This window comes from Apium graveolens, chromosome 9, assembly GCF_009905375.1.
Source record: "Apium graveolens cultivar Ventura chromosome 9, ASM990537v1, whole genome shotgun sequence".
Taxonomy (NCBI): Eukaryota; Viridiplantae; Streptophyta; class Magnoliopsida; order Apiales; family Apiaceae; genus Apium; species Apium graveolens.
This window is the reverse complement of record NC_133655.1, coordinates 126,505,285-126,526,335: the sequence shown is the minus strand read 5'-3', so window position 1 is coordinate 126,526,335 and position 21,051 is coordinate 126,505,285. Positions and strand designations below refer to the sequence as shown.

Below are 21,051 nucleotides of genomic sequence, written 5' to 3'. Positions count from 1 at the left end.
ACTAATACACTCAAAATATTTGTTCGAAACTGATGGCAGAACATTATGAAATAAATGTGCGAGGAACCTTAACATTGTAACTATGTGACTGTTTTCGAAGTTTAATATGTTCCTAAAATATCCAACTAGTAATATTAGTAAGATAGTGGCGTCATTAGTCAGGCTGTTCAGCTCACCGCTCACCAGACCAGTTGATTGCTCAAGTAGACGTTTAGACTAAGTTTTCTAGTGACCCTATAATTGTAAACACACTCAGTGAGCCTCAACTTGACTGGGAGTATATTTGATAATAATATCCATCCCCCGTTTTGATAAAAAAAAATAACAAACAATGTATAAAATTTCAAAACAGAAATGTGAGTGAAACTGCAGGAAGTGGAAGTAATAAACATCGTCAAGTGAACTCATAAGGTTTTGCAAGCTACCCAAGCTACAGCTGACAAAAGCACAACGGCGCCAATAAATTGATTTGTGGTTGTTGAAAATTCTGTATTAAAACTAATTTGTATTTGGAATATCTACCCGTGGTCATAGGATAAAAATGCTATAAGATATTACAGGATCTACAAATGTGGTAGCATAAAACTCTACATCCTTTACTGGTCTAACTTTTTCTCAGCTTACCAAAGTTAGCGTTCATAAAAGGGATAACTGAATCAAATTGATAAAGAGGAGGGAAACTGAATCACATGGTCAAAAATTGACTGTAAGAATAATCAAGAAAGTTCCAGCAAGCAAACACATTCAATATGAGGAGTATGAGGGAACATGTCTACTGGTTGTAAGCTTCGAAGTTTATAACATCCTTTAATATTTTTCTCCGCCTGCAGGAAGAAAGCAAGGTTTATGACTGAACTAAGGTCAAAAGACTGAACAAATAGTATATACTTACCACTCCATGACACAAATAATCAAGGTCACGTGCACATGTGGCAGGGTTGCAGGAGACATAAATAATGGTTGCAGCCCTGAGCTTTAGCAAAAATTTAATCAATTTCATGTGCATTCCTGGACGGTTCGGATCTGCAGTTTTTGTACATTAGGCAGAATATAAGCAACTTTTACAACTCAATCTGAAGATGTGGCTAATATGATAATGAAGTCACAAATTACAATTGATGATACAAAAACTAGATTAACATGTTAGTGGGTAGAGTTTGCTACGTAGACCTCTTCTTCCATATTACAAGAAATGACCGAGTGCAACAAAAAGCTTTTCCAAAATTGTTTTATGCATAATAAATATACCCAGACAGATTTTGTTAACTAAAGAAGGTTGAATGGGGACTAGGTAGGTTAAAAATTGCATCTTTTTCACATCTCGTTCACTATTTTACAGTGAATGTTTAAGATGTTTACCAATTTTCACTTGATAATAATAATTACAAAAGATCAACAATAAAATTTATACTTCATCCCTCCTCCCGGTAGATGGCGAAAAACTGTGTTCAAGAGTGAGCAAACTACATGCACATGTTTAAAGCATTATCAATCTTATAATTAAGGAGTAGCATTTTAAAAACGATCCAATTCATCAGTATATAACGAGGAACTAATTAGCACTTGCCGAGGAACCTGTAATATGTTATTACTTTCGTAGACACCGGGGTTGTCTAGATCACACATATTTGCATAGGTTAGCAATTGAAAGACTGTGTGATGAGGAAATAACCTGTTATGACGATGTCAGGCTTTGGAAATTCATTTCCAAAATTTTCACCAATTTTATTAAGATCCCCTTGGATGAAGGTAGCATTGCTAATGCCATTTAATTTTGCATTGCGACCGGCATCTGAGATGGCTTGAGGCACCACTTCATACCCATAAACATGTTTTACTCTGATAATACAGAAAAAAAGAGTCAATAAGATACTGGACATCAAAACTTGCAGATTTGTACGAGAGGAACTGAGAAAAACAGAGAGACTGTACCTCTTGGCCAAGGTAAGACCAATGGTTCCAGTGCCACAAAATAAGTCAAGAACAACTTCTGATCCATCTCCTTTAATACAAGCACAATCTTCAATTAACTTATACAAGACCTCTGCCTGCAATTAAGGGAGAGAATTTTAAAAAGAGTAAGAAGCCCATTGTAGAACAATTATATTGCAACAGTATTACTGGCAGTATAATCCATTTTCCTTTTGTTGCAAACTTGTGCATATGCAGCCAAGGAAAGAAAAAGACTGAAGAAGTGAGACCATTGAAAATGATAAGGAAACAACTGGGAGGGCAACCACTTTCTTTCTACATTCATATACCTGATGTGTATTTGTCTGGAAAAAAGAGTTCGCTGATATTTGAAATGTAAGTCCTCTTAAAATCTCAGTTATAGTGGATTTTCCGTAAAGAGTGTATTCCATCTCACCGACAGATGTGTTACCAACAGAAGTATTTACATTGTTCATGATGCTTACCTACACATAAAGGACAATAGTCAAGCTGTCAAGTTCAAAATTTATATACACTTCCTCATTACTGATGACGTGATGAGAATGAATTCCAGAGATATGAGTTACAGAGAAACAAAGTGTTATATAACAATGATGAGAGGCCTAAAGAGTAAAAACTAAAAGTAAAAAAAAAACTGCCAGAAAATATAGCTCCAAAAGGGTAACAGGGGTTCTGTTTACACCTTTAAGCTTTTCTGGCACTCAAAAATCTAGTATTTACCTACATCAATAAAATCATATATTAAAAAGAAGATGATAAAGAGTTGGTCCGCTCACTCCTAGGCAAGGTTGGTGAAAAATAAAATAACTAGTGTTAACTTTATATAGCACGGATTGTCATCTCCTATCTGAAACTGCAAAATAAAAAAAAATTATCAGCTTTTCCTCTTTGGTAGTTTATATACCTTTCAATACAATAGATTTTATGGTATATGGAGGTGTGGCATGTGAGGATTAAAACCCATTACCCTGGCCATAAAGGGGATGCGGAAGGTGTCTTGTCACTAGGCTGTCAATAAATCCTCAAATGAACAATTTATAATTGCAAAGAAGAAAAAAAACAAATAAGTAAAGCAAAGTCCAGGTTTTGCATATAAATATTGGCAGACCTCTGTCGTTTCTCCCTTATTAATATGACAAGATGCAAGTTTGGAGACAAGTAAAGCAACTGGATATTATACTGTCCCAAGTAATCCTTTCTCATCCTTTTTTTATTAATAGTCGCCTAAATATCTACGCCTTCACCAATCAATTACCACTGAACGCATTCAGTGTCTAAAAAGGTCATAACATAGGTTCAAAAGATAGTTAGAGCTATCATACATATATAGGTTTTGCCCGATAAATGATGGTTTGTAGCTTTATTAAGTTGAGTGAATGAGTTTAATCATGGACCACATGTGTTAGTAACTAAAATAAAAGACGCATATAAAGTTTGAAGTTTGAACTCAATTGCATACCACTTCAGGAATAGCTTCAATTTTCTCAACAAGGGGTTTCAGCAGATCAGGCTCATACGATGCAGTTACAAAATTAACCATAAGTTCAGGAAGACTAGTTTCAACATTCCTAAATTAAAAAAAAAAGAAAGAAAATGGCGAATACATGAAAATCAGTTTCATGATTATGATATAAAATAATAACAGTGCAGTAACTATTCTACATATAAGGAAGCTAGACATGTTAATAAATATAAAAAACAAAACCTACATACCTGCCGGTTCTTATCATTAAATGCTTTAAAAATCCGACATGAGATCGGCAATTGTACGGAGAAAGACCTAACTGTGAATCCCTCCAAATATCTTGAATTGCCGCAAGAACCTATTAATCAAAAATACTATATAAACAAAAAGAAAAAAAGAAAGTAAATCTGACATGGCCCAAATGGATCACCAGTCCCCACAACATTTTAGTAAGATGTATGACATGATAATTAATGAGATTTCTTAATTTGTAATAGAGAAACTCCAAAATTTTGATCAGTAGAGCTTACTGAACATTTACCTTATCTATCTACATAAAATTGAAACCTTAATCTGATTAAGTTCTATCAAACATTTAAACTGAATGAATTCAATACATGCTACATTCATTGACATTTTTTATATATACTTTTGACTATTTTTTATTGCAACCAAAATTTGGAAGTACGAAATAGAAGAAAACACCGGCGAGTGCTTTGTGCACTGTATCAGGTTTGCATTTAAGAGAAGTCTTCATATCGAACCAAAGGGCCCTCGTTCTAGCGCAAATGCCCTCACCCCTATATGGGAGTTGTGGTTCACGCCTTCTTAAGGTATAGTCAGTGTGATTGTGTGTGTGACCGCGTGCAAGTGTGTGTTCAAATTAGTAAAAAGTAGCAAGTTTAAAGACGAATGTTTTAGCTTCTAATGCAAGGTGATGAACAATGTCACAGTAGATGAAGGCCTTCCTGCCCCAAAGGCTAGAATCTTGGATATTTATGTTTAATAATATATGCACAAAAGATTTTTAAAAGAAACTCTTTTATTTGAAAAATTCAGACAAACAAGCGGCATACCTTATTAGCTGGTCCACTTTGCAATAAGCAAATGTCGACATTGAGAACCTTATCAAAAAATCCAGGAGCATGCAGACCCAAAGCATAATCTTCGTTGCTGTTAGAGCCACCCTCCTCCAACAGTTCTATGGGTACCCATTTCTTAGGGCCAAAGGAGAACTCCATCTACAAGAACATTGTAAAGCTGAAAATCACTCTGCCTAGTTTCACACTGGATATATAAGCTCATATATATGATTGGATTAACTCTGATTGCATAAAATCCAAACAGAAGGACAGCCCTAAAGCAAACTTGAAATCATTTTTATCACTAAAGCTCAATATTATTGTGTTAATCCAGTTATGCAATTTGAACCACAATATTGGAAAATCAATCCACAGACTCCACTAAAAAAAGGAATACACAAGTAAAAGCAAACAAACTTCATCATTATCCAACCTTGTTTCGGTAATGAAACTTGATATCACAAGGAACAATAGGCCTCATAATACTCTCCAATTCCTTAACAGAAAACCTCCCAACATGCACGGTTAATTCACGAACTTGTTGTTCCTTAGCTCTAACTTGAGCCTCATACAAGAGGTTCTGCGTTTTACAACCTCCACAATCTGAAGCATATTCACACGGCGCCTCCACAGCGTCCCGGTGCGGAGATAGCGTCTTCAGTTTTTTCACCTGCACTAGCCACAATCACAATGTACATAAAAACATCTTCATTGAATTCACTCAGCTATCTCGAAATTCAACTAAAATTTGAATTCTCACGCGCACGTTTTTCCATTCAACAGTTTAAATATAGAATATTACGAGCAAGTAAATGTATCCACGAGACTACAATGCTACTAATAAACAGAACAAGCAAGCAATAGAATAATTAGTAAATTAAGTAACCGAAATTTGAAAGGATAACTAACTACCTCAGCATAATTATCTCGTTTTCGAGTAACGCGACCGATGAAGCGTTCACCAGGCAAAACACGATCACACATAAGAACAAATCCAGTATCAGCAACTTTACAAACACCTTTGCCTTTATAAGCAATGGACTCGCATTCGAGTTCTAAAGTCTGTCCTCTTTTCGGATAAAACGATGTCGTTTTGGTCTTTTTCTCCTCGTTTCTAGGGTTTGAAGTAACAGCAGCAGCTGTGGTTGATTGAGAATCTTCAAATGAGACAGAATCTAATGCTGCAGATGCGGTTGTGGAGAAAGTGTGTGTACGGAGATTGAGAAGCCATGGATGAGAGAAGTTGAGTCGCCGGAGAGTAAAGCTCGGCATCGCCGCCGTTGCCATTTTGACAATCCACTCTCAAAATCCCTTAAAAATAAAATGTCAATAAAAAATAATGGAATAATTAATTTTTTCGATGATAATATAATGAATAACTAAAATAATTTATTTCATTAAAATAATATATTTTCCGGGGCCAATATAATGAATAAGAGAGTCTCTTTTTTAAAAAAAAAATTGAGTCATAATAAAGTCATTGAAATAATTTTTTCTTTTTTTTTGTCAGGGAGCTATTACTTGGTTTGGTTTAACTGTACTGTTAAATTATGAAAAACAAAATTTAACAAGTGAATATGTATGTTTATTATTATACTATAAAATTTGGTAAGTTTAGTCATGTGAGCTCGGATAGTTAGTTTACTTTGATTTCAATTAACCAAATAAATTTGGAGTTAAATTGTTGAGTTACCTGAAAACGAATTAGGCCTGAAGTCACTGATAATACTGAAAAAATAGTCTACAATAATACATACTTTCAGTTTTATCTCTCCTTTTTTTACTAGATAGAAGAACATCCATCATGACAGAGAACAACATCCATGGAAATCATTTCACAGTGGTCATGCTTACAAGATCAGCGGGCAGTTGATCTACATGTTTACACATTCATAGTGTTGCGTACTTATTTATAGTCAAAAGCACACTCTTCTATTACTGCCATTATTAATTCTACCACCACCGAATTGTTGAAGCTCCATCAAGTGCCCCGGGCACTTTTTAGCCAATAGTTCTGACCATGACAGCTACAACTCATCGCGATGTTCTTGATTCAGTGGCGTGCTTTCTGGTTGATTTTCAAATATATATCTAGCAGCTAGTGACGCTTGAAGTGCAGCACCAAAAGGAAGTGCATCTTCATTGATTTCAAAATGAGGAGAGTGCAGATATGCAAGGTTCCCTTTTGTTTCGTTTTTCATCCCAAGATTATAGTAGTAACCTGGTATCTCCTCTTGGTAAAATGAGAAATCTTCAGCTCCCATCATTGGCTGCATTTCTTTTACATTAGTAATATCAATCATGTCTGCCGCAACATTCTGGAAGTACTGGTGAAGGCCTTTATCATTGACGGTAGGAGGATAAAATGGCTTCTCGCTTTCTAGAAAATTGACAGTTGCCGTACACCTTTGTACAGCTGCTTGTCCAATAATAACCTGTTATAATGCAACAAGCAAATAAAACGTAGTCTGAATAATTGCTAAGGCTGGAGAATTGGAATGATAATACAACAGAAATTATAAAGAACAATTGTAGATATTTAATGCAGACTTCAGGAAACCAACCCGGTGCAAGTACATACAGAAACATTAGTAAATAATTTTTAGATTTCATAGTTGACAAATTCTAAAGTGACGAGGGTTGTCCTCATTACAAGTGCCTTTGATAGATGGTAGGTGGGGTGTGAATATTTGAACTTGGGTAGTTTCAACCTTCTGTTGATGGTCAATGTTTTTTCCAGATATGAATGTTAAAGAATTTCACTTATACTAAAAAAAATTATAATAATTCTTAAATCACAATTGCAACTTATTGGGAACATAACACATATATGTACCTCCTCAATTCTTTGCTTAAGCTGCATCAAAGATTCTTTTGAGAAGGTTCGAAATGTGCCACCAATAACAACAGAATCTGGAATAACGTTGAATGCATCACCTCCTTTAAATTTTGCAATTGTAACTACCTGGAAGGAAACTTAAACATATAAATTATCACTTTCATATTCTATGGTGTATGTTCCAACACACTGTAAATGACTAATAACTTTCTAGTTTCTACCTTAAATATTCCGATAAAGGTAAACGACTAATGGGAGAGAGGATGAGGGCCAGTCTACGAGAATGGATCGGGGAAAAAGGATAAGTTTGTAGTTCAACACCTAAAATTTAATATCAAGACTACAACAATCCTTAGTTAGCACCTTAAGTTCCCTGTAAAGCTCTACGAGTTATTTCAAAAAAAAGAAAAGAATATAGGCATCCAGTCCAACCAGAAAGGTTCTTTAAAATGTATATTCACAACATGGATCACGAATAAAGCAAAGGCTGGTATTTTTCAGGGTAAACATTAAACCATTACTTTTACCACCAACAATACATCCTCTATCTAAAGAAAAAACAACTACACGGCCTACTTGCTAAGATCTTCCAAGGAAAACTATTCCAATATAATTCTAAACCTAACATAATTAGTGGTCTGAAAGCCTGCTAATTTTATTTACAAGCATTTGACAAAAACAAACAAGCAAGAATAGATATATTTATTATTGATATCCATGTATTAGTTGTCAAAATATTACAAGATAAGTTCACCTGAGAGTCAAGAGGATCTGTTTCGCGCGAAATAAGATGCTGTAAAATGACAACTACATTCGAAGCTGCCAATATTGGGTCTATTGAGTGTTGAGGAATGGCAGCATGACCACCTTTCCCACTAATGACAGCTTCGAAAAATCCACTCCCGGCCATAACAGGACCAGGCCTAGAGTAAACTTTGGTTATAGGCAATTCAGGTGCAACATGCAGACCAAATATGGCTTTCACATTTTCAAGAACTCCTGCATTTACCATTTTCTTTGCTCCGCCACCTCCTTCCTCCGCAGGCTGGAAAACAAGTACTATGGTTCCCTATTGAAAGGAAAAAGTTTAGATACTTCAACAAATTTAAAAGAAATGAGAATAGAACATTGCAAAATCATGAATGCAACAGTTCCCACTTATGAAACAACTCTGCAGCCTCGCTGTTCTGAATAATGATATATAAACTATGACTAATTGACTGTGTGCAGATTCCGTAAATTTTGCCTAGAATGTCATGTGGAAAATTAAAGGATTATAAAACAGACCAGACCACAGATTTGTCATCCTGAAATCGAACCTTTATAGCCTCACGATGCTCTTGTAAAATCTTTGCTGCACCAAGCAGCATTGTGACATGTGCATCATGCCCACAAGCATGCATCTTTCCAGGATTTTTACTCTTGTGCACCCACTCCACCATTTCCTATCAAGAACCAGATATTCATTAAATTACTCTAGACCTACTTAAAACCTCTTCATATAAGTTAAACTGAATATCAACATAAAGCATCAATCTACTTCCACCAGTCTACACCTCGAGCACTGAGAATTAAAGACAAAAGATTTATATATATATATTATCATAACCTACTTGATGATCATGGGTGCGTCATTATTTAATTTTCCGTAACAGATATTTAGCAAGAAAAATATATACAATCATGCTTGGATGCTCCACTGCAAACCATTTTAGAGTACAAACCAGCGCCAAGTAATCGGTCACAACAGCACAACTCAACCATCAGATTATGTATCATCCCATTATTTTTAAAATAATACTAATAAAAGAATAAAAGAAAATAATGGGATTAGAACCTGATAAATATTAGGAATTTAAATTGAATTAGAAAAATGGGTTGAAAATATGGATCAGAACTGAAACGGATAATTATTAGGCTTAGAGTTCGTGTCGTAGTGACATTTTTCTGCCGGGTTGTAGTGATTAGGGTATGAATTATAGGGTTTCAAGTTATTGTTGTTTATGTGGTTATCGTATCTTGTAGTTTCGTATCAAATAATAATCTAAAAGCATATCGAAAGTTGTTGTTTAGTATCGTTATTGTATCATATTCTCTTATATGTATACATGTTAGTAGGCCGTAGCAAGTTACATAGATAGGCTTCTTACTCGACTATATAACTCATTACTTACAATTTTTACATTTGCAGTAAAAACGGGCATTCTTTCGAGTACAAGGCCTTAGATTTGAGGTAGATAAAATTTTGAATTGTCGTTGTTAGTGCGTTTTTGTAATAGTCATCTTTGTAAATTGTAATAGATTTTGGATTAATCAATTGTATTTTATTTTGGTTTCGAATTTTAGTACTAGTAGTCTGACAGAAAAGTCTGACTGTTAAACGTTACTACCTATCATATGTCGCAGTAGCACAAATCATCAACTACAGTACTTCAACCCTACCTTACAGGAAAACAAATCAGTAAATCACCAATCTATAATTTGTAAGCAAAATTAGTTTGTAGTTGAAAAAACACCTGTACACTTATAAATTCAAAAAGGAGGATGAAAAAACAAAGAAACCTGAATGGGAAGGGCATCCATATCAGCTCTCAAAGCAACAAAAGGAGGCCCACCAGAACCAATGTATCCAACAACACCAGTAACAGCAACAGGGTATTTATATTTTATCCCCAAATGATCAAGTTCATCTCTAATAAGCTTACTGGTTTCAAATTCTTGATAACCCAGTTCAGGATTCTCATGTATCTTCCTCCTGATTCTCACCATCCAACCAAAGATTTCATCTTTCTTAGCAAATTTTAAAAAATCTTTGGGAATTTCAGAGAGATCTTTTGAACTCAAATTAGAATCTGAAAAAATGGGTAGCGCGCCAAATATCAAGATATTGAAAATCAAGAATACCCATATTAAGAAACCCATCATTTTTGATTTAGCTGGAGAGGACCAAGGCAAAGATAAAAATGAACTGGGTTGAACTAGGAAGTTGGGTAGTAAAATCATCCATAACTATTTTTAGTTATCAATAAATTAAAAATAGTTATGGGTGATTTTGATCAGACTTCTAACCGGAGGACTTGTTTAGAGTTTTGTCATTGCATTTTATTACGTAATTGTATATTAGGATCTGGTGTACATATTTTATGGGGTTATTTTTTCAAAAGAATTTCTTTCCCATGGTAATGGTAAAAATTTATGAACTGATTTAGTATGGCATAATTTCCAGTTAAATGATAAACTTTTATGAAAAAAGCAATCCCAGTCGCTCATCCTGAGATTTTGTATTTTGAAACTTCACTGAATGAAACATTTATGATTTTCACCAAGAAAAATACGTGAATAATAGTTTAATACAAATAAATCATTTATTAGTTTACTACAAATAAATCATATGTTAATTAGTTTAATTACTAACAAATTTTCAAACATTTAATAAATTAAAAATAAAACTAACAATAATTGCTTACTCGTGCTTCTTCACCCAATGGTCATCAACGTTTGAAGAGAAGTTTGTTTCCCAATATTTCTCTCCTAAAGGACTTGAAATGGAAACTGACAAGTAAAATTTAGGCTACAAATGCTCCACACAACATAACTGTAGCATTATGCTTGTACTGCTCTTAAATTAAGCCAGAAAAAACAAGATACAACATCATTTCCAGCAATAATTTAACAAGGGTCATGTTTACAAGATCAGCATGAGGACCTGAGGTTAAGCTGAATGTGTGACTTTCAGTTGGGTAGATAGTTAAAAGTCACACTGCGGCTACTCTATTACTGATATTATTAATACTAGCAGCATCAGATCATGGAAGCTCCATCAACTGCCCAGGGCACTTTTTAACCATTAAGTTACATAAAAATACAGCTACAACTCATCGCAATGTTCTCGATTTAGAGGCATGGTTGCTTGTTGATTTTCAAAAATATATCTAGCAGCTAGTGATGCTTGAAGTGCAGCACCAAGAGGAAGTGCATCTTCATTAATTTCAAAACGAGGAGAGTGCAGAAATGGAAGCTTTCCTCTTGTTTCGTTGTTCATCCCAAGATTATAGAAGTAACCTGGTATCTGCTCTTGGTAAAATGAGAAATCTTCAGCTGCCATCATTGGCTGAATGTCTTTTACACTAGATACATGAATCATGTCTGCCGCAACATTTTGAAAGTAATGGTGCAGGCCTTTATCATTGACGGTAGGAGGGTAGAATGGCTTCTCACTTTCAAAAAAACTGACAGTTGCCGTGCACCTTTGAACAGCTGCTTGTCCAATAATAACCTGTTAATGCAACAAGCAAAGAAAATATATTTTGATAATATAAGAGTTGCCAGGACTAGGAATGGAAATGATAATACTACAGCAATTATCTAAAACAATTGTAGATATTTATGCAGACTTCAGGAAAATATTATATTTTGATAATATAAGAGTTGTCAGGGTAAGAATATTTAAATTTGGGTAGTTTCAACCTTCTGTTGGCGGTCAAAGTTTTTACCAGCAATTAGCGATGTGTGTTAAAGAATTTCACTTAATTCCAAAATTATATATTGCAATTTTAAAATCACAACTGCAACTTAGGCACATATATTTACCTCCTCAATTCGCTGCTTGAGCTGCAATAATGACTCTTTCGAGAAGGCTCGAAATGTGCCGCCAATAACAACAGAATCTGGAATGACATTGAATGCATCACCTCCTTTGAATTTGGCAACTGTAACTACCTAGAAGTTTAAATATGTAAGAAATTAATCCCTTCATCTTTCAACAATGTATGTTTAATTAAAGTCTGTGAATTTTCAAATTCAGTATATCATCAGCATATATCAGCGAGTACAAAATAACATTCTACCTTAACCATTCCAATAGGATGAAGGGCTAATGGGAGAGAAAGGATAAGGGCCTGGTGGAGGTTGGAGTGAAAAAAAAAACGTGAGGCGGGAAAACATAAGTAGGGGGAGGATACTCGTTCATAAAGTGTAGACGGTTTGATCAGACTCACCACAGGAGAAGCAGGCGGTAAACAAACTTCGGCAAGAGTATATAGTAAACAGTAGAAAAAGGGCCAACAGGGGATAGTCAACAAGAAAAGGGACCTTCACGCTCTTTCTCTGTCTCCCGGTCTTAGTTCAGTACGTTCCTCTCTCTCTATCTAACAGGCTTTCTGGGAAACTAGGAGCAATTTGTAGTTGGTCGTTTGTAATTTAATATATACAACAACCTTTAATGGCAATTACAGTTTCCTATGAAGCTCTACGAATTATTTAGAACAAAAAAAAATATAGGCATCTTGTCCAAGAATAAAGGTTCTATAAATATTTATATGTATGTACGATATATCAACAATATAGATCACTAGATAAAGCAAAGGCTGGTATTTTAGAGAATAGAACAATACCCATTACTTTTCCCATCAAAAATAAACCCTCTTTTAAAAGCAAAACAAACTATGCAACCTACTTGTTAAGGTCTTCCCAGAAAAACTATCCCTATACAATTCTAATTTCTAAACACAACAAAATTAGTGGTCTGAAAGCTTGCCTATTTTATCTACAAGTGTTTCACAAAATAATTAGCAAGACAATATATCAATATCCAGGTATTAGTGTGTGAAAATAGTACAACAAAAAAATCACCTGAGAATCAAGAGGATCTGTTTCGCGCGAAATAAGATGCTGTAAACTGACAACTACATTTGAAGCTGCCAATATTGGATCTATAGAGTGTTGAGGAATAGCAGCATGACCACCTTTCCCGCTAATGACAGCTTTGAAAGATCCACTCCCAGCCATAACAGGACCAGGTCTAGAGTAAACTTTGGCAATAGGCAATTGAGGTGCAACATGCAGACCAAATATGGCTTTCACATTCTCAAGAATTCCTGCATTTACCATTTCCTTTGCTCCGCCCCCTCCTTCCTCTGCAGGCTGGAAAACAAGTACAACTGTTCCCTGTTGAAAGCAAGAAGTGAAGACAATTTGAATAGTTGAAAAGAAATGAGAATGGAGCATTGTTAAAATTACCGGAGAAATCATGCATACACCACTGTTTCGACTCATGATACAAGTCATGCCCCCTCACTGATCTCATAAATGATACTTATAAACAATGACCTTTTATACAGATTCCTCAAAGTTTGCCTATATAATGTCGGGAAACGAAAGAATCATAAGAAAGACCATACTATGAATTTTTCATCCTTAGATCGAACCTTTAAAGCTTCACGATGCTCCTGTAGAATCTTTGCTGCACCAAGCAGCATTGTGACATGTGCATCATGCCCACAAGCATGCATCTTTCCCGGATGTTTACTCTTGTGCTCCCATTCCACCATTTCCTGTCAAGAATCAGATATTCATTGATTTACTCTAGACCTACTTAAAACCTAGTCATCAGAAGTTAAACTGAATATCAACATACAAGCATCAATCTATCAATACTAATGTAGCCTGGTAAATGAGCATCTGCATGTGTCGTTATTTAATTTTCTGTACTAGAAATTTAGCAAAAATATATAGAGGTTTAATTATCAAATGGATCACTTGGTCTACTCCAATATATCAAGTGGGTCATCAGGAAATTTTTTGTCTCTATTAAATGATTAACAAGTGAATGGTTGCACTATGTTCAGTTGTATTGGGTTTGTTGTTAAAATAAACATATAACGTTAAATTGGTTTACATGGCCTTGACTTGGAACGGAGTAGCATTTGACGTGGATTGTCTACATAGTATTAGAACTTTTCAGTTAAAATAAAATAAAAAATAGGATTTGAATCAGTTATAATTGAAAAAAGGTACAAGGAACCCTAGAAATCCAATTTATGCATATGTATTTAGGCGGGTCGAGTCTGACATGGAATGCCGACATACAAAAATGGCCATTATAATGTTAGATCAGCTTTTTCCGTATATCATTGTTAAAATATTAAACAAAGTGCTACATTTCATCCATTAAGTGATTTAACACAGACCAAAAATTTCTCAGTGATTGGCTTGATAAATTGAAGTGAAATAAGTGATCAATTTGATAATAAACCCAATATATATAGTCATGCTCCACTGGAAACCATTTTAGCCTCCAAACTCTACAAACCTAACACCAAATCATCAGTCTTACCAATGCAAATCAGCAGTCACATAATACGCATCATTTGTCACATTAGCAAAAATCATGGTCACAGTACTATAAACCAACATTATAGTAATACAAATCACCAATCTATAATTTGTAAGCAAAATTAGTTTGTAGTTGAAAAAACACCTGTACACTTATAAATTCAAAAAGGAGGATGAAAAAACAAAGAAACCTGAATGGGAAGGGCATCCATATCAGCTCTCAAAGCAACAAAAGGAGGCCCACCAGAACCAATGTATCCAACAACACCAGTAACAGCAACAGGGTATTTATATTTTATCCCCAAATGATCAAGTTCATCTCTAATAAGCTTACTGGTTTCAAATTCTTGATAACCCAGTTCAGGATTCTCATGTATCTTCCTCCTGATTCTCACCATCCAACCAAAGATTTCATCTTTCTTAGCAAATTTTAAAAATTCTTTGGGAATTTCAGAGAGATCTTTTGAACTCAAATTAGAATCTGAAAAAATGGGTAGCGCGCCAAATATCAAGATATTGAAAATCAAGAATACCCATATTAAGAAACCCATCATTTTTGATTTAGCTGGAGAGGACCAAGGCAAAGATAAAAATGAACTGGGTTGAACTAGGAAGTTGTGACTCTTTTTTTGCTAAATTGTGTAGTATACTTTGATACTCGGCCGTCCGATAATATAGCGGTATCAAGATAAATGTACTAATAAATGTATTGTCACGTGCGTTTAATATGTCATGTGTTGGACTAAAGAACCTTGGATAATCCAAGTTGGATTGTGGAGTTGACCGGACATGCATAAAAATCCGGCCCGAAAATTTGGCCCGGCCCGTCCGTTCAAAATTCGGTCAATCCCGATCGGCGCCAGATCCTATATTTTTAGGCAAAACTCGGACCGGCCCGGCCCGGCCCGGCCTGACCCGATTAAAAACCCGGAAGCATCCGATTAAAATCTGATTATTCTAATATATTTTCTTATATATTTATGAATTCATATTTACTATAAAATATAAATAATACTTTAAACACATATATATTTACATATTTGTGATTAATAATATTATTTATACACTTCATTGCATAAATAATGAAAGAAGATATAGTAAATACAATATATATATTTGGATAACAATGATTAAACATATTATTCTATAAACATATTTATTTTTTGCCGAACTTAAATGTTTTCAACGAAGTAATATTTTCATAAAATATTCGATTTAAACTAATATATTTTTACGATGATCTAGTTGTTAACATATGTAGTCTTCGGAATCTCTAATAAAATCCGATCCGATTAAAATTAAAAAAAAACCGGCCCGATCCGGCCCGAAAAAAGTCCGGTTAGGCCCGCCTCGAAGGCCCAAACGGGCTCTGACATTTTCGAAAAACCCAGCCCGGCCCGACTCGGTCAAAGTTAAAGCCCGAAAAGCCCGGCCCGGTCAAAACCAAGGCTTTTTAAGGCTCGGTCAAGGCCCGACGGGCCTTTTGTGCATCTCTAACTTGGACCAAAAATCTAGAATCTGGCAGCTCATTTTTATGTCCAAAAATCTTGGCCCGCAAATGAAAATAGTTATTCTTTCGTCAACAAAACTAACCTGATGATGGGCTCATTTAAGTAAACTCATTTTAATTTATTTTTTAAATAAATTCATCTTAATATGAAATTGAGTTTGAATGATCAAACGAGTCGAGCCGGATTTCATAGATATTATCATGAAATTTCGGATCACTCATTAGCCTATTAAATCTTTCAAACACCTCGGTAACATCCTCATTTGGCTTTGTCACGAAGGTTTCATATTGAGAAACAAGAATTTGCTTTTTATTTTCCCTCATATTTTCAGTGCCTTCACATTAAACTTCTATGTGATCCCACATAAGTTTGGCACTACCCACATTAGCAATACTACCAAACATATTCAAAATTATAGAATCACTTATAATAAGTTTAAGACATCCATCCAAACTCGCTATCTCTTTTTCAGCCTCATTATATTTTGATGGATATTTTGAAATAAAACTTCTTGATATGGTTGTTGTTTCTTGAGTTGATTCAGAGATCTCAGTTTGAGTAATGAAGTTTTATATCTCTCTTATTGTTGATATTTTGTTTTTTAAATAATATGGGAGAGCAAGTAAGAACTTCATGTTCAGCTACTTGGTCTCATAGATTTTACCATAAAATTTCATATCATTTATTAACTTGTTAATTTTTTAAACACATCAGTGATGCCCTTATTTCAACTAGACTTGGATAAAGTTTTTGTCATCATTCATTAATAATTTAATTATATTATATTTTTTGTTTATATTCTAAATTAAACACTTAGTGTTTTTGTAAGAAAAATATCAAATATTTCATCACGATCTATTCGTCTCCAATTTTTCACATTTTCATAAACATAATTAAATAACTTGTAATTTACAAAAGTCAAACTTAAGTAAAACATCAAAACATGTTAAAATTTCAACATCGATAATATAAAAAGTAATTTATGATTTCTAAACTTATAATTGACTTAATAATTAAAAATAAAATTGAAAATGTTCTTAGAACTTGATTTGAAAAATAAAATGATATATATTAAAAACAAGTGTAAAGTATAAAGTGTGATTGTATATATCATTATAAGATAAAAACTAGTATTTCATCTCAAAGTAATTTGTGAAGTATAAATTATATTTTAAGGTTGGTCGAGTATAAAATATATGTGAACTGTTAATAGACAACTCGATTATGTCTGAAGTCTGCTCGAGTTTGACTCGATTATTAAAAAGTCAATCTTGAACATCTTTTTCCGTTAAGTTATTAAACCCGGCTTGGCTCATTTAAAAAAATTAAGACTGACTCAGTTCAGACGAAACTCGACTCGTCTTTGTTCGTTTGTAACTCTACCAAAATCTTGTGATCAGATTACTAAAGAATATTATACCTCCAGTAATTTTATCATAAATTTTATTGTAATATAATCCTTATATTGGGTTTTATGGGTCATGTATAATTAAATTGCTCAAATCTTGATTGATAATTCAAAAAATATTACTTTTAGAATAATTAAAAGAATATTTAAAGTGGATTGTATATGTATTTGTTGTGCAAGACATGTCTGTACAATAACAAGACTAAGTCACATTGACAACCCTAAGATTAAGTTGTATGATAATCTAAATTTGTATTTTGTATTGTATTTCTTGAGTCTGTAAAATGGTTAGAAGATTAGACTGAAGGACTTTTTTGTGAACAGATTCAAGCTAAAAAATAAACTCTGGAAGAAGATCAAGCCATTATCATGCCTCAGAGAAAAGTGTAGAAGCTGCGAGTTGAATAAAGTTGTTCTATGAAAAATGTTCTAAGTCAAGATATCGACAAGTCACAAATCAAGTTATATGGAGAAGTCATTCGAGAAGTCCAGAATGACTTGTAGATAAGTCCAAAATGGCTTATAGAGAAGTCTCAGAGATATCGACAAGTCAAATGAAGATGTAGAAAACTGGAGATATCAACAAGCCATTTATGCATATAGAGAATTCAGAGATGCCGACAAGTCAAATGAAGATGTGAAGAATTGGAGATATCGACAAGTCACTTTCTCATATAGAGATCTCAGAGATATCGATAAGTCAAAATGTGTATGTAGAAATCTCAGAGATATCGGCAAGTCATTTCTATATGTAAAAATCTCAGACATATCGACAAGTCATTTCACATGCAAGGATCTAGAGACCTTAACAAGTCAAATATACCTATAGAGAACTCAGAGATCTCGATAAGTCATTATACTTATCGAGATGTCACTTCTCTATAAAACATACTGAAGATCTCGACATACTTCTCAAATACAGAATGCAGACAAGTTCAAGATTCAAGATTATCAGTCAACAAACGATCTATTTGTTAGTGTTTGTGCCCTAGAGACAACATTATGATATTTTAGTTGAAGACATTAGGATTATTAATGTTTATGTTTAATCAATTATTCCCTTTGTAATTTATTAATTCTTAATTTACTGCGATATATATGTTAGATTAATAAATATCCTTGGAATATGATATGCAATTCTATATCTCTAAGTACGTGACTTAGAAATGAGATTATGAGAATAGTATCAATATTCCTAAAGGTCCCCAGTCGAGTATTATTATTAAGGGATAATAATAATGCATTAAGACTAGTGTGTTTGTTGACTGATGATCACATCTCATTGATCATAGGTATAGTGATACTAAAGTCAAAAACACAGGCAGATGTATATGTACATGGTGCTGGACAGACCCAATATGAGATTCTACATGTCTGTTGTGTCATAAGTAATTCTCACAGTGATAATGATGTAATGGTCCTTAAACCTGAAGTTATTATATTTCTATACGAGAATTAATATACATTGATTCCCTTAAAAGTTATCCTTGACCGGGTAATGATAAAAGTGGTCATTGGGTATATTATGAGTCATATGAGAAATATGAATGATCTAGATGGGATTTAACCCTCATATTTTAGGAGTGATATTATTGGCCTCTTGTGTGAGCTAGACTATGAAATGCGTGGTCACACTGAAATGTTGATTTGATATAATAATATACTCATTGATCAAGGAAACCTGGATTAAACTATGATGAGGATGACACATTACATACCTCTAGTTTAATCTATAATATTTGGTTAAAGGGATTATATTACATTGTACATTATTCACGAAAGGTTTAATCGATCACCGATTCAATTATTATTACTTGGGTAGCAATGATGTATTACTAGATGCCGCTCATTGTTTACGATTCTAAATTAGATTTAAAATTCGTTACCAACGTAATAATAACCTATAGGGTCACACACAAAAAATGCTTGAATGATTATTTAAATTAAATTGGATTTAAATTATATTAAAGTAATTCGATTCATTTATAATATTAATTAAGTATGACTTAATTAATTGGATAAATAATGATATTCGAATTTCCTAATTTTAATTATGAAATTTATTTGTTAAATAATTAAGTGTGACTTAAATATTATACAAATAAGAATTTCAAATTAATAATAACTCCTAATTAGTTAAGAGTTATAATTCTTTTTCTACTCTCTACATAGTATCTCTTGGGTGGCTGATTTTGGATGAAGACTTTTACAAAACCCTAGACACCAAGAGAGAAGATGGAGAGAGCAAGAAGAAACGAGGTTGTGCTAGTACACATCCAATCCTTGAGTTCAAGCATTCGTGTGGATACCAATACAACGTAGATCGCGAGAGCGGGATGCGTGGTAATTGAACAAGCTTTGGATCTCCATTAGTCAACCAATTTGTAAAGCTTCTTAAGGTAAATAATCTTATCTACGAATTAAATATCTGTTTTTTGCATGGATCCTGCGGTGGGTTTCGAAAACTCTGATTTTTCACATTTTTAATTACTGTTTCCGTTGTGTTTATGTCCTCGAAACGCGTCAATGGCATCAGAGCTATTGCGAAAAGTGTTTAATTCGTTTATGTGTTTACTGGTTTTATGATGATAACATGTATAAAATATTTCATGACTGTTATGTATGAGATTTTGTATGTTTTACATGTTGTTATGTTTATATATGTGTATGTATGTATATGTTTTGAATATATGATATTCATGAGAGTTGTATAATCATATGATGATTATATAATCTGTATATATACTGATATATACATGTTTTGTATTTGTTCTTATTATATGAATCGTATTTGATATGATTCTGAATCGGATGCAGCGGATTTGCTGAAATTTGGGTCTAGTGTCTGATTTTGGCGAATGAATATGTTATTTCATATGGAATCGAGCGTCTGAACAAAACATATAGCTAAGCTATTATCGACTAATCTGTAAGGCATTTGACGTCGTTTATGTTAGTGTATACTGAAAATATTTATTTGAAGTATGTACATTTATTTCTGGCCAGTTTATTTGAGAATCATTTGAATGTTTACATGTTGTCTAACATTATATATTGTGAACAATCTAGTATCAAATGGGATACAGAATATTAGATTGTTAAATACGGTTATATAATATAATAAGGTTCACAGCACAGGTGGTGTTGGACAATCCACTGGTATGGCTGTAGTATTATTTACATTAGTTTATATTGACTAATAAATAATACTAGTATACTTTGTGTATATTGAATAGGATCAAATTTAGAATTGTTCCCTTAATACTGATTAAGAAGGAGAACTAAGATTCTATGTTATTATTAATGCTTAGGTTCTTAATCCGGAAATAGTAATTGACACGTGTATATTATTTACATGCTTTGATTTATATATGAAATAATTCTTTTGAATTATATCATTATATTTTGGGTGATGGAATTATATACATGGTGGATATTATTTATTGAAGGAAGCCATGTCCTGATAATATTCGGGTTAATGATGTCCCCTTGAAAGCTCAAAAAGATTTAATTATGTGAAACCCTGCAGGTGGAATTTATTCTGGCATAATTAAATAAAGGTTGAGTGGATGATCAAGGATAAAAGATATTAATTAAATAAATTATCAGTAATTTATTTAATTAATTGACATATGATATTTTAAACATGGGGAATTTAATAAGCAAATAATATTGGAACC

The 21,051-nt window shown here is 33.5% G+C and overlaps 3 protein-coding genes across 3 annotated transcripts; all 3 read right to left on the bottom strand.

Moving 5' to 3' along the window:
• Nucleotides 1–531: 531 nt before the first annotated feature.
• On the bottom strand, nt 532–5,832 carry LOC141687248 (uncharacterized). Its single transcript, XM_074492458.1, has 10 exons — nt 5,413–5,832; nt 4,934–5,170; nt 4,495–4,659; nt 3,667–3,776; nt 3,413–3,521; nt 2,262–2,417; nt 1,933–2,048; nt 1,673–1,839; nt 893–1,023; nt 532–824 (listed from the first exon to the last, which is right to left on the bottom strand). The coding sequence occupies exons 1-10, from the start codon at nt 5,785–5,787 to the stop codon at nt 717–719; spliced, it is 1,674 nt and encodes a 557-aa protein (XP_074348559.1). The 5' UTR covers nt 5,788–5,832; the 3' UTR covers nt 532–716.
• A 372-nt stretch (nt 5,833–6,204) lies between these two features.
• On the bottom strand, nt 6,205–10,443 carry LOC141684474 (IAA-amino acid hydrolase ILR1-like 4). Its single transcript, XM_074489464.1, has 5 exons — nt 9,902–10,443; nt 8,659–8,784; nt 8,094–8,408; nt 7,337–7,465; nt 6,205–6,935 (listed from the first exon to the last, which is right to left on the bottom strand). The coding sequence occupies exons 1-5, from the start codon at nt 10,340–10,342 to the stop codon at nt 6,528–6,530; spliced, it is 1,419 nt and encodes a 472-aa protein (XP_074345565.1). The 5' UTR covers nt 10,343–10,443; the 3' UTR covers nt 6,205–6,527.
• Nucleotides 10,444–10,885: 442 nt separating this feature from the next.
• On the bottom strand, nt 10,886–15,123 carry LOC141684320 (IAA-amino acid hydrolase ILR1-like 4). The gene is made up of 5 exons (XM_074489235.1): nt 14,644–15,123; nt 13,546–13,671; nt 12,971–13,285; nt 11,930–12,058; nt 10,886–11,615 (listed from the first exon to the last, which is right to left on the bottom strand). Exons 1-5 carry the CDS (start codon nt 15,004–15,006, stop codon nt 11,208–11,210), a joined length of 1,341 nt encoding a protein of 446 aa, XP_074345336.1. The 5' UTR covers nt 15,007–15,123; the 3' UTR covers nt 10,886–11,207.
• Nucleotides 15,124–21,051: the final 5,928 nt, after the last annotated feature.

Bases quoted from the DNA above. Each gene is read 5' to 3' on its own strand.
- LOC141684320 (XM_074489235.1), bottom strand. From the start codon at position 15,006: ATGATGGGTTTCTTAATATGGGTATTCTTGATTTTCAATATCTTGATA. The intron at 13,672-14,643 runs GTTTCTTTGTTT...GATTCTTGACAG, and splicing joins TGGATGCCCTTCCCATTCAG to GAAATGGTGGAATGGGAGCA. The intron at 11,616-11,929 runs GTAAATATATGT...TTGCATTAACAG, and splicing joins TCAAGCAGCGAATTGAGGAG to GTTATTATTGGACAAGCAGC.
- LOC141687248 (XM_074492458.1), bottom strand. From the start codon at position 5,787: ATGGCAACGGCGGCGATGCCGAGCTTTACTCTCCGGCGACTCAACTTC. The intron at 2,418-3,412 runs GTATGCAATTGA...CTTTATGTGTAG, and splicing joins TTGAAGCTATTCCTGAAGTG to GTAAGCATCATGAACAATGT. The intron at 1,024-1,672 runs GTTATTTCCTCA...CAAAAACTGCAG, and splicing joins GCCTGACATCGTCATAACAG to ATCCGAACCGTCCAGGAATG.
- LOC141684474 (XM_074489464.1), bottom strand. From the start codon at position 10,342: ATGATTTTACTACCCAACTTCCTAGTTCAACCCAGTTCATTTTTATCT. The intron at 8,785-9,901 runs GTTTCTTTGTTT...GGTTCTTGATAG, and splicing joins TGGATGCCCTTCCCATTCAG to GAAATGGTGGAGTGGGTGCA. The intron at 7,466-8,093 runs GTGAACTTATCT...GTTTCCTTCCAG, and splicing joins CAGATCCTCTTGACTCTCAG to GTAGTTACAATTGCAAAATT.